This window comes from Theobroma umbraticum, unplaced genomic scaffold, assembly GCF_002168275.2.
Source record: "Theobroma umbraticum cultivar Fairchild unplaced genomic scaffold, ASM216827v3 scaffold_51.0, whole genome shotgun sequence".
NCBI lineage: Eukaryota > Viridiplantae > Streptophyta > Magnoliopsida > Malvales > Malvaceae > Theobroma > Theobroma umbraticum.
Window position 1 is genome coordinate 9852662 of NW_018397260.1, and position 13781 is coordinate 9866442.

General features: G+C 36.7%; 2 protein-coding genes across 3 annotated transcripts; both read right to left on the reverse strand.

The window, feature by feature from the left end:
• Window positions 1–5356: 5356 nt before the first annotated feature.
• LOC110417094 (uncharacterized) lies at window positions 5357–6669 on the reverse strand. The gene has a single exon (XM_021429292.1). It carries the CDS (start codon window positions 6230–6232, stop codon window positions 5441–5443), a length of 792 nt encoding a protein of 263 aa, XP_021284967.1. The 5' UTR covers window positions 6233–6669; the 3' UTR covers window positions 5357–5440.
• Window positions 6670–10831: 4162 nt separating this feature from the next.
• Window positions 10832–13770, reverse strand: RID3 (Transducin/WD40 repeat-like superfamily protein). 2 transcript variants are annotated; one of them, XM_021429086.2, is made up of 5 exons: window positions 13597–13770; window positions 13038–13237; window positions 12495–12622; window positions 11443–11687; window positions 10832–11238 (listed from the first exon to the last, which is right to left on the reverse strand). In XM_021429086.2, the coding sequence occupies exons 1-5, from the start codon at window positions 13642–13644 to the stop codon at window positions 11062–11064; spliced, it is 798 nt and encodes a 265-aa protein (XP_021284761.1). In that variant the 5' UTR covers window positions 13645–13770; the 3' UTR covers window positions 10832–11061. The 2 variants fall into 2 exon arrangements, with proteins under 2 accessions (XP_021284761.1, XP_021284760.1); XM_021429085.2 differs by having other exon boundaries at window positions 13592–13769.
• Between the last annotated feature and the right edge of the window lie 11 nt (window positions 13771–13781).

The following is a 13781-nucleotide window of genomic DNA, read 5'->3' on the forward strand; positions in this document are numbered from 1 at the left end:
TGATGCATCAAAGCACTGCTGCTCTACCTCCTTGCTAATGCTGAGATGGATCGATCTCTGTTTCTTGACTACCAAACTACCATTTTTCTGCAATGAGATTACAAAGCTTACATGCGAGTCGAAAATCCCTTGATCAGCTAAACGTTCGAAAGACATGGTCGAAAGAATTGCTTGTACCATCATCTTCGAGTTGGAGTTTTCCACTACGAAAACATTTTCTCTTAAGAACACTGTTAAGACTTGGTCATGTAAGTGGTAAGTAAGAATGGAAAATATCCCCTTCAACAATCATGAATAATACTATATACCCCTTCAAACGAACGTTTGCATTCTAAGCTCATGTTGTTCATGACTTTTACGTCCAAAAGATTTTGGACTATATGCACACACTATCATATGGATGGCCTTCATGGGGGCAAGAGATGTGTACTTTTAGGCCTCACTCCACGTTCACCTAATGAAAAGCTCGAAACCCAATGTTTATAGACCCAAGAAAATGGTAATCGGGCCTAGAATAATTGTTGTTTTCGGTCTGAGTTTATGTTATATTTCTCCTCGTGTGAAAATTTTTTGTCACTTTCCTGCAGGAGAGTCAAATATGTAAATCCAATGAAACCATCTTCACAACTTATGCTTAACAAAGATTTAAACATAATATGATTTTATATTTCATAAATATGAAGAAAATAAAAATACTTGTTGTAATAGGTGGATTAGGTCCATGGTTGAATTTTTGGGAATTGATGGCAACTTTTTGAAAAGAAAACTAGAAAATGGGATCAATTGAGCTGCTTTCACCCTGCTTGGGGTTTCCACCCTTTGGACCGCCACCACCGACGTATCATTGTTAGAGTCAATAAAGAAGAAGGTGAAGGTGATCCGTTGGTTTGACTCACGTTCTATTTTCTCTTCTTAATTCTCCCTAACTTTGAAGGAATATATGCAATGCTTTGGGTCGGTCATTGAGTTTTTTACAGCGTCAACCCCTATACGATCCCTTTGATTGAAATTTTGCTTTCACATTTGGAGAAAGCATCATTGGGACAAATTTTCCATGATTCTGCAAGGAATACATCCCACCCTTCAAATAGGACAAATTGATAAACAATATTGTCCCCAAAGATTAGATTTTGTGTCCTTTTTTTTCATTTAGAGGGACCCCCCTTCCTCCCTACAGTCTAATCCGACCAACCAACGGACACATGTTAATGTTTTGTTCTTGTAACATATATAAAGTTATTTACTCTTTTCTTCTGGTTGGTGCTCATTTCATTTTTATCATCACAACATCTTTTGTATCTCTTCCTCTTACATCAGGGCGCCTGGATAGAACATTGCTCTTTTTCTTTTTCTTGTCATTTTCTCCATAAGTTATTGATAGTTATGCTCACGTTTTCTTGTTAGATCTAAACAGTCAAGATAAAGACGAGACTGGAAAATTTATTGGTTAGAGGGAAGCCATGATAAAAATGTCTCTACTTTTCTTAGTTGGATGAGCATGGAGGCCAAATGTATACAATTTGTCAAACGTTTTTGAGACTTGAGAGAGATCAAATTATTGTTCAGATTTTCAACCGAGTACCATATCATACTAACGAATGCTAGGAAGCATGGTCTCTCTCCTTGATCAACTCATGTTATTGAGCAGCTTCCCCTTACTGTTCCTGTTATTAATTAAGTGCCTTGTATTGCTCTTGTGAATCCTGTCATTGTCCCATTTCCCGATTCCTAACACCAATGAAGCAATGCTACACATTGTTATTTCTCATTGCTTTACTTGTTGACTAGCTTTCTAATCATAGTGCAGGAAGATAATTTCCTTCTTCTATTTTCATTGCTTTTGACTTAGGATAAGTTTTTTACATTGAACATGCATATAATTGATAAAATCTCAAATCACTCACACTATTAAGATTTTAAAATTAACCTTTTGAGAAATCACATAATTACAACTAAAAATCATATTGAAACTATAAATAATTAGAGTGAATGTTATAATTGATATCGAAATACGTTTTATCGTTGTCTTATATTAATTATGATTGTGATATATCATTTTTTGATGTAGGAATCAATAATTTAAATGAGAGAGTGCTAAGCTAATGGTATATGTACATGTAAATAAACTAGATAATGGCATATGAGAAATAAAACATTTTGAGTCCAAAACTACAATTTCAAGAGTTTTTGGTAAGCAAAGATGTCGGCATGGCACGTGTTTGTTCTTTTTCTAATGGTAGCTACCTTGCTTTTCCATGCTCGGAGAAACCTTCTTGAACTTGCTTCGAATTTCCCCTTTCTGCAATCTTTAATTCATATAGGATCATATTTTTCATGCATCAATAGCTCCATAAGACATTTCGGGATATTAAAAGCATGTCTTCAAGAATACAGAGCACTTAGGGGTTGTATGGGTTTATGCCTTATACTTACAGGACAAGGGGGCTCCCCTTTGCTGAAATGCCGTACTCCCTCGATGTGCTGATGTCGGACCTGAGAGGGATATCTCACATGGGTTTTCTGATAACATGTTTGACCATTTCTTATTATTATATATCATGCCCCCTTAACTTTCTTTGTTTTATATCTCCTGGATTGAGTTATAGATTGGATTGGATTGGGATTCGGGCAAGGAGGAATGAATTGGCTTTTAGTGAGGTGAGGCATGATGCTTGAGACATCACCACTTCTCCAATTCAATCTTGCATTAGGAGGCAACCTACCCTTCTAACTCTGACATCATCCTGGCTAACATTGGGCAGTCTTGCCTTTGTGAAGAAAGAGAGGAAATAAAAACCTTGTGGGATTTTGTGGAAGTGATTGATCATATATATTATTGAAGTTTATAATTTTGACTGCGATTCTGCTTTAGAAAAGTTGCGAAGCCATTTTCTTGATGTTTGGTTTATTGCAAAAGATTTGTCGACATGAGGGAGGACCAGTGCCCAGCGGTCCAAAATTCCAAATAATGTTCAGATTAATGTTAAGTATGAGGCCGAGAAGCCCAGTCCACAGAAAAGTTGACTCTCTTCTCAATTTGATGGTACTACCCAAGCTCACATCGAGAAAATGACCTTTTAGTTTCTTTGAACCTTTCCCATTTGTCGACTCCCCTCAAATGGAAAACCTTGTTTTATGATTCACAAGTACTCCTCAAATGAAAAGAGATGTCTCTACCACCTACTTCATCTGAAATAAGAAGCCATTGGTCGAAATAGAACAATAACTTAGTACAATCTAACATCTAATGTTCACACAGTTATACATCCAACTATATATATAGACAAAAAATTCTTTAATTTCTCTTAAAAATACAGAGAAATTAGTAGGAAATTCAATATTTTTGACAAGATAAGAGATTAAGAATCCGTTACAAGCTAAAAGTCAGCAATCTTTTTTGGATGTTTTGAACAACATATAACATCAAATTCAAATCTCAAGTCAGCAATTCATACAGCAAATTAAAGATATTGTCAGGAAAAAGGTTGGAAATATAACATGTGTTGAAAAGTAAGGGTTGTGTTGAAGAGAAAATTAATACTAACTTGCTTGAGGTGTGGAACAAAGTGGGTGCAGCCGCATGCAATTAATGCATGATGTGACGTACATTAGCCTTTATGTTGGAAACTTAACACCAAATATTTTCTTACGAGAGCTGGATGAGTTTGGAGGTACAGTTGTTAAGAAACTATGACTCGAAACCACCCCGTTAATTCAACAAAGTAGTTCACATTTTTGGAATTCATGTGGCAAACGCCTTAGAAATTATTCATTTCTCCGTCTTTTGGTTGATGCGAAACTTTTAATTCCCATGATGGTGAATGGTAACCTCTTTCAGCTCATCTCCTCTTCTGGCGAGTTGTGCCACATGCATTTTTTTAATTGCAGCCTCCGTCATATACATACGTAGAGTATCAATTTGTTTAACTGTCCGAATCCTCACGTTCATAAACCTCATACACAGATATACTTGCAAAAGTGTATATTTATGATAAGGATATATAGGCTAGTGGTGGTAGTAGCAGCATATATAAATATTTTTTGGCCAACTTGTCTTCATGGGAATGCATATATATAAATCCCAAGCGTGATGCCCAAGCTGCTCAAAATCTCAAGAAGATAAACAAAATGGTAAACTACAAAAGTAAATGCGATGTTAAGCGTTGACACATACATATATATATATATATATATCACTTTATTACTGGCCTAAGACACATGGAAGTTAACTTGATATTAATAGGAATGGCAACCTCTGAATAGGAAATTTGGGAAATATGCAAATGGTATGGAGTAGAAAGGGGGACAAAGAGACAGATTAGGAAAGGAAGATGATTAATGGTTGGAGCAAATGAGATTTGAAAGGGGAAATTAATTGCGATTAGGAGTTGAAAGTTGATTAGGGAAGGGAAGAGAAGGGAGGGGGGGGAGTGCAACGTGGACAGACACATCGGAGAGGCGTTTTGACCAAGCCGATTTGAGTATCACGTGAAGAGGTGTTGAGGGAAAACGACGTCATCGAATTGCCACATTGCTATTGTATAAAGCCCACCGCTGTGTCAGTCGTTCACGTGGATTTCCCCATGCATTTCTCTTCCAACTTACGCTCTCTCTTTCTAGCCTGAAAGTGACTTGGAAAATCATAAAAGGATAAACTCACTTTAAATAGAACCCAATTAGGCAAGTACCTTGAAATCTTTACGTCGACACGTGTCATGGGAGTAGTGTTAAATTCAACACGTGTAGAAGAATGATTTTAATTAATGCAATAGCAAGGGATTTTCATCCCATCACCATATATAGGTGTTATTTGGTATAGGTCTATCTATCATGATTCAAGAAACATCCTCTCTTTTCTCTCTTTCCATCTCTAGATTTTTCATAGCAGACAATTGTATACAAAAGATATGGTCTTTGGCGTAGCCTGTCAACCCCACTAACATAATTGTTTTTTGGTTTCCAATGACCTTAGCGTGATACTCTTTGCCAATGTGCATCTGTCGTTGCTCATCTGTTTCTTCTTTGTCTAGGATTCGGCACTATTGGCCCGGTTGCTTACTTGTTCTTCTTTCTTTGATGGAGAATTATGCATTTCTGATAGCTATGGGTGCTCATCAGACAGGTGGCTAGCCTACAGGACATCATTTTTACAGATTTATGTGAGAGATTAAGATATAGAGACAGAGAGAGTGGGGAGAGAAATATGTATATATATATATATATATATATATATATATTCCTTTAAGAACTTTTGATTCTTTGAACAGTACTTGGCTATCTATTCATTGATATGAATTTGATAGCGATACAACATGGATTACATGGCTTAAACATGAGGAGAATTAACAACAAATTATGCATGACTATGTCTTTTAAGTTTTTTTACATTCCAATAAGTCTAACGTGGCTAGAAAAATGAGTTTATACTAAGACTCTACTTTTATTGGGCTAAATGATTAGCATCTCCAAATTGCTGGGCATTTTGAGTAGGCTGATATGCTTTTCCCATTGGAAGAAAACTCCCATTTGACATTGCCACAGGGAACCCTATCCCCGCTGGCCTGTTAGCAGCGACTCTCTCCAGTGACTGAACCTGAGTCTTCAAAAACTTGACATAGTGAATTGCCTCATCTAACATAGATGCAGTGTCCATTTTAGTTCCTCCAGGGACAAGTCTTTGAAGTATCCTTATTCTCTCGCTTATCCTCTCCCTCCGGTGCCTTGCTGCCACGCTTTGAGGGTCCTTGGATATCCTCACATTCCTTCTCTTTGGTGGTTTAACCGACTCAGGGTCTATATGGATCGGTTGCATGGCTGCGATTCGGAAGATCATCTCCCTCATTGCAGCCATGGAATTCTTCTTCTGAGAGAGTGTAGAAAAAGCAGTTGCACCTGATGATTCCCCTGCACCTCTCCATCTTGCACTGCCAGGGCTAGACAGGAAACCGGGGGGCCCTGCTTCCTGAACCGGAGTTGAACCAGTGAAAGAAATATTAGTTGGCAGGTTCATGAATGGGGGTGAATTACCAACATGTGGGTTTTCGACAAAATGTGGCGTGGCAGTACTGATGCTATTATTGGAACTATTGCTGCTTGCACCAGCAAGCTCAGCTGGGGACAACTCTACGACGTCGTTGTAGGCCCCGTAGAATTCGGGGAGCTTGTCCATCTGCACCATCATCATCATCGCCATCTGTTCTTCTGTTGCAGACTTTAACTGGTCAATTTCCATGACTATTTTTCTCTTTCTTTCACTTTATTTTTTCTCTCTCTCTGTTAAAAAAAAAAGGGAATTGAGGAAAGAAAGGAAGTTATATTTGATCAGAAAGGAGAGGAAAAAAACGAGTAAGTACTTAAAGGCAGAGTTAGAACTGAGAGAAAACTGATAGACAGAGGGATGGGAAAGATAAAAGAGAAGAGTGAGACTAGGAGTTTTATCAGAACGTGCAGTGAAGGAAAGAAATAGATACAACTTACAAAGGGTTAGGAGAGAAGAAGTGAGGGGGAAAATATAAAAGAATAAAATAGTGATATATCGGGAACAGGCTATCAATCTAGCTTGATGACTATATATAACAAGTGGGTGAATATTATTATAATTATATAAAATCCTTTTCCAATTTCTTTTATTCAATATCTCACAGATAAAAGTTGTTGAGCTTTCGTTTGTTTTCCATGAAATTTGTTTCTTTGTTTTAAATATTTCTGAAACAGGATTGCATGCTTAGAGATAGAGAAATTCTATTTTATGAGGAGTGCAACAAACAAGGACATCATGAACCGTGCTCTAATTGACTCATTTTATCTGGACAAATTAAAAATTAATTGTTGCCATCTTCCCTTTTGTGTTAAAAAATGAGCCATTTCCTATATATATATATATATATATATATCTAAAAAGAATGTTCCCTGTTCTCTAGACTCTACTATATATGGTAAATTCTGGGTGTAATAGAACATGTTGAACTCTCTTTGTTGTAAGAATAAATATACAATGATCATCACTTTGTAAATTCCAAAGGGTAATGTTTTTTTTTTTGTGTGGATTTTTTGATAATGTAACAGAGTACATAACATGATAAAAAGGACTAGTTTCTACAATTAAACATGGGAAAGAAATGTAGGAGAAGAGGAAAAAGAGATTGGGAATCCACCAAAGAGGGGTTGATGGGAGAAATTTTGTGGCTCCACCAGTATTTGAAGGGTTCAGATCTAACAACTGTTCTTTCCAGGGAATACAATAAGTGCTTTTGATGGTGCATGAATCATTATTTTGCTCTGAAAGTCACATACAGAGAAATAATAACAAAAACAAAAACAGAGTAAATAGTGGGGAGGGGGAAGGGGAAACTGTTGGGTGGCCTCTAACTTTGCCTTAAAATTTTCACTTTCTTTTTTAAGAACCCCCTTCCAAAACCGGAAACCCCACAGTCACGTGACAGGCGTCAGAGACCTCCCCAGACCCCCTTTAAATGAGTTTCTCTTTTCCCCGTTTTAGCGGTGTGGGAATCGGGTGCCATGGGATTCAGTGGCGATGCCCACGTGGCGATGGTCCAGTGGGACGGACCTACTCCTACTGTGTATTATTCTTACTTGTTTGCCCCAGTTTATCTCGAATTTCTTTAGGCAAGTACAGCCTAAACCAAACAACCCCCCTCCTTTGGGCTCTTTCCTTCACTCCCCTCCGTCCACAAGGGGAACGCTCTTCGAGATGGATCAGGTTTCTGATGCCAACCTGCTCCATGTTCTGGAATTGGTAACGAACTTTACCCTGCCTTGCTCTGCTCAACTTAATTAACCCATCAGTCACGTACATATCAATTAATCAAGTTTTCCTTTGTAAAAATGGAAAGAAAGGAAAGTTACCAGCGTGTGATTCATGTCATGCCAGGTACAATATAGTTAATTCACATTAGAGTACAAACAAAGAGGAAGACTGAAATTCAACAATGGAAAATGACTCGAATTCTTATTTAATGATATATGCAAAATAATTGGCAAACTTTTATCTTTTTGGCTTTTAATATGACGTTGAGTCTTATCTCACCTAACGTTTTTATTTGAAATTGACAAAAAAAATATTCCTATTTCCATCCAAATAATAATAATAATAATAAAAAAAAGCAGTGAATATTTTGCTGAGCAAGTCAAGGCAGTTGCTAAATCCATTCCATATTCAAAACCCTCCAAGCTTGTTCTGAAAGGAAATGTGTTGAGTTGGAGAGAAGTTCGATTCATGTTGGAACCATGGGAAAATGTTAGTATAAAGTACAAATGAGATTATTTGTATTGTAATTACTCGCATCAATGGAAGCAATTTTATATTTTCAATAAAGATGTGCCTAAAGGTACAGAAGAATACGATGATCCTCCAACGTGCTAACAAGTTGGAAAAGCTTATTGTTTTGTTGTTTCTCTCTATCTGTGTGTTCGTTTTTTTGATATGCTGTACAGCTTAGAGTTGGCTGTTCTATTGAGTTTGGTACAGCTTTCACTGCACACACTTAATTATAACAGGTTTTCCTACCAAGTTGATACTAAATTTTGAAAAAGAATTCCAAAATTTTTCATTCCTACCTCTTTGAATTTGATGGTGCAGGAATCTCTGGCTTCTTACTGTAAATTTCCTTTCATATTTTACCTTCGGAGAATTTCCATATATGTATTACAATATTTTCTTTTATTCGTATATTGGTTTTAAGATTCTGATCATCCCCTAGCTGTGGGGCTGCTCGTGGACACACAATGATATGATGTAGACGTCGATAAGGAAAGCTCTGGACAGTGAATTAATATGAGGGTTAACAGCCAATACCCTCCAGCAAACGACAAAGCTTTGATTGTGCCATTTTTGTAAGAGACAACAGTGAATTAATTGGTTTGGCAGCTTCGTTGATATACTCAGTTTTTTTTTTGCTTTGCCAAAGAAACAGCGGAGCTCGGTTGACAAATGGGTTTAAAATTCTCAAGAGTGGTTTGAGCAATCCATGCACGTAAAGTACAAATATATTAGTGCTGCTGCTGTATCTTTGAAGCCACGCAAGAATATTGCACAGCTAAGCCTAAGCGAATTTGCTGGGATTATATCTCTTACAGTCTTTGAATTTAACTTTCTTCGTCTTGTAGTTTATGTATAGCCACATTGGTGATTAGTTATTTGATTGTTATGGCAGTGAGAGTCATCTATTGCATTTGCATGTACAAGCAAAAACCAACATAAAACATTCCATACCTAATAAAATTAAGTTTTATTGGAAAAGTTTCCTCAAGTCAGTGCATATCTGTTTATGATTGGTGCAAGTGTATTGCTGTCATTCTCCTTGATGATAAGGAAGAGGATGGAACAAATTTGTTCCACGTCCTTGAGTGCAATATGGTGTCCTAAAGGGTAATAAAAGAATAGAGTAAACTCAAGAGAGAGTGAGGAGTTGTGTCATCTGGATGACAGTTGTACCCCGCAGAGGTAGGGGGTGAAGATTGGAGAGAGGAGGCATAGGAAAAGAAACATGTACTGTTAGGTGTTGCCTGTTCGTTCCTTTTTTTTTCTTCTGCAACACCAATCCAAAACAAAGAAAACCCTTTCAGCACCCTGAATTCCAAGCATCTGTTCAGATTGGCAAACCGAAAAAGGCACCCCCGACGGTCCCCTCTCTCTCTCTCTCTCTCTCTGTGTAAACATTAATATATAAAAAATAAAGGGTGTTGATATTTCTGATTTAATATTGAGACAGACATGAATAAAGAGACATGTTCTCTGCAAGAAGAGGTTCGACTGGATAAAAAGAATCCAGGGGAGATAGATCTTGTTGTTGGGTTGGTTTCTTTTACTTTGCATTATCACAGTTGCACCACCTTATCTTCTCTTCCCCACATCCCATTTATAATGCTTTTGTATTTATTATATATATTATCAGCCCAACATAGAAAACGAACATATTATTATTATTATTATTATTGCTTCCCACTTTCTTCACCATTCCGCATCGGGAACTGCAGGGCGGGGCAGGGCAGGCTCAGTGAATGAAAGGAAAAAACTATTTTATTCAATCCAAAAATGGTCCCACTTCTCCCTCTCTCTGTCTACATGATTTTCAACACTTTGAATTTTGGATCGTTTTCTAGTTGCCCAATTGCACAAAGCAGACACTCAAAAGCATCTTGGGGACTCTTTACCTTTCTCCAACTTATTGTCCCTCCCATTTTTCACGGCTTGTAAGTTGTGAAGAGTAAAACAATAGTGGGCAAAGGCATGTGTCTCTGGAAGGAAAAAGAGTACTGTGTGAAGAAAGAGATCAGAGTTTGGTAGTGGAAGGAGAGCAGAGCAGGCTTTAATTTACTTCACTATTTGGTAAACTTTGCTTTGTTTGGTGGCGAGTGCCCTGTGCGTCATGATACGCGTGGTGATCTCACGAGCTAATTAAGTCATGTGTGGAATAACTACTAATTTTTTCTGTATTGGGATAAGATACTCTGATTACAAGTTTTAATAATTTTCTTAATGGTATTAATTATTTGAAAGTAATTATACATTTAAATGCCTATGCATAATTTATAATTCACATCTGCTGACGGATTTAGTACAATGTCTACTATACAATAAAATAAATATTTATATTATATCATATATATATATATATATATATATATGATCTTATTAAATCTCATATATTTGAATATGGTGATGCATAATAATATTTAAATCCATGGAAATGAAATTAGAGTAACTTTGCAGTCACACTAGCATTGCATGTGCTCTGAGTTTTGTAGTTTTGCTGCCAAGACAATCCCGACCAACTAAAAAGTGATTGCATAACAGGATCATTACTCGTAAAAGTGAACATTTGCACACCTGTCATGAATCTTCATAATCTTTCTAGAGTATGTTCCACAACGAAGGTACAAAATTTGCTATGGCCTTCTTGTTACATTGTATTTGATACAGCCACAACATTGTTTACTATCGTGTATCATAAACATACAAAACTAATTCCCCAATGAAAATTAGAAATGAGCAAAAAATAATAAGTCAAACAAGGGGGTTATAATAACAAGAAAACTGTGTTAGGGTGAGTTCCCTTTGGATCCTCCCATTTCCTCCCCATCTAAGAGCTCATTGACGCAGAACTCTTGCAAGTTGTCATAATTTTGTTTCCATTGCTGAACCATCTGCATAGATCTTTTGCAATCAAGCTTCAGTATCTCCACCTCCATTTCAGCTGCAGCAGAAGAGCCTTGTTGCTGCACGCAAGGGGTGAAGAAGGGCTCAGATGACGGTTTCAAGTTTATGGAATATAAAATATATACAGCAAATGATTAAAGTCAGTAACACTAAGAAAATTATGAAGATGGCCATGACACCTGCAGTCAGCAGTAATGAGTAAGTGAAATTGAAACTACAATAATTACATGGTGCATAAACACGCAATAAGCAGTAAAGAAAACCTGAAGCTCTTTAATGTGATCATTGATTAGCTGAGAACTGAGGTATGCAGCATCAGGAGGAAGGTTGCTAGCAGCTGGGAGAGTAAGGATAGCTTTATTATCCATGTCTTCATCTGTTGAATTTGCATATTTTTCTAGTGGAGGTGGGAGTGATGATCCATGCCTTCTTGAGGAACCTTGCGCATTTGATACTGCCCGACCAAGGGAGAGTGGACGACTAACAATGAGAATATTGTTCACAGGGCCTGAATATTATTGGACATCGATTAAATGATAGCATACCAAAGAACATCATGCAAAGGTATAGTAGGAAAATGGAAAAGGAAAGGCCACACTAAATGGAAGAATGACGCATTATATGCAAAATTATAAAACAAACTATAAGCTCGAATAAGATGAAATACCTGTGTACTAAAATCTAGCTTTAGCAAATTAAAATTCGCATTTCCCTCCCATGCTATATTTTTTAGTGCGTTGATCATGAGCATGAATCTATTAGCAAAGCACTTACTTAAGTGTTACAGATTTTCTTAAGTGTTACAGATTAACTCTTTGTAGTATCTAATTCAATTTGGATAAAGGAAAACAACGTTTTCATTCAGATCAAACCTTAATATGACATTCTCAGCACGTCACAAAATCCTAGCCAAGTGCCCAAGCCCAAGAGGCCCATAACTGGTAAATCCTTCAGTATTTACAATGGTTTTTAGCATAACTTGACAGACTACTTATTCCACTTTCCATTTCTCTTGCATGGTCCTCTCTTTGAATGTTTCACTGCTTGCTCAATAGACTGTATTGGTCCCTACTTTTTCCTCCTTTAAGATTGTGGTAATATATTTACACATGCAGCAAGGATGACAACTACAAAACAGAAAGTGAAAAACCAGTAGCTATGCTTATTCATATATATAACTGATTTGGTTTAAAGAAGAAGACGCAAACATGAACCGTCAGTGTGCATAGAAGATAAATTCCAAAATTAAAAGTATGCAACCTAATCAGAGCCTTTCATAGAAAACAAGAAATACTTCAGGTTGTGCAAATGAAACCTTTGGCATGTCTGAACATGCGAATGATGTTTTGGGTTTTCACATCCCAAACTCGAACCATGCCATCCTCTGATCCGGATAGTAGCAAATTTCTTTCTGCACTATATGCCAAGCAAGTAACAGCTTTACTGTCCAAATATATTGTAAAACTGTTAGTAAAAGTTAGTATGAAAGATATAACAAGAAACTTTATAAAATTTTGATGAGGATGTGCAACATTAAAAACTACCAATTATGAATACTGTTAGTTAGTCTTCAATTATGACATACAGGCAACTTAATGTTGGTGTGAATTGCTCCTTTTCATTTTTTCTTCTTTTTTGGATACATAAAAATCACAAGTATTTATAAACTCCACATTAAATCTAGGGGATGAATCATAGAATTAGAAACCAGACCATAAAACAGTCAGTTATTTCAACAGCCATGAGTACAACCATAGCACATTCAATCTAGGGGACGATCACAGACTACCTTGTCAGAATTACTTAAGAAAAAATTGTAAAGATGGGTGAAACAAAAACAACTAACAGAATAACACACCTGTGATCAGATAATGAACCGATGATGTGCAACCCATAACTGTTGCTAGGTGAACTTTCGGCATTCAGTGCAGCAATATAGATTTTACCATCTCGACTTCCAGCATAGAAGACATGTTCACCAGGGTCTAGAGCAATTGCAGCAATGATGGAAGGAAATACAATGTTTCTTAATAATCTTCCCCTTGATAAGCTCCAGACCTATTAGCAATGCACATTAAATCAGGAACACTTTACAAACTAACTAGTAGAACAAAAAGGTCAACACCATACATTATCAGAAAGACTGCAGCATAAAAACATCTGTTAATTGCAGAACAAGTCAAAAGAGTTTCCTCAAAATAAGGTTCTATTACCAGCATGATAGATTAGTCATAATAAAGTGATAACTACGCAAATAACTATAATGTCCATTATTTTTTTGAGAAAGTATCTCTTTTCGGTTTGATCCAAATGCATCAGTTGCTGAAGAAAACCATGCTCTATTACAGTGATTATTATGTCATCTGTCAAGATATTGCATGCATTTGGGCTTTAAATAAAAGCAGAACAAACCTTACATGTCCGGTCCTCAGAAGCCGACACAATAATTGCGTTGCCTCCACCATAACCCATGATGATATCAGTTACACACAGAGTATGTTCTGTAAAACTATACTCATAGAGATGACTTGCCTGCTGTCTTCTAACATCATCAAATATCCTAATTCACAATAAACATTGAAAACACAAACTATCTATAATT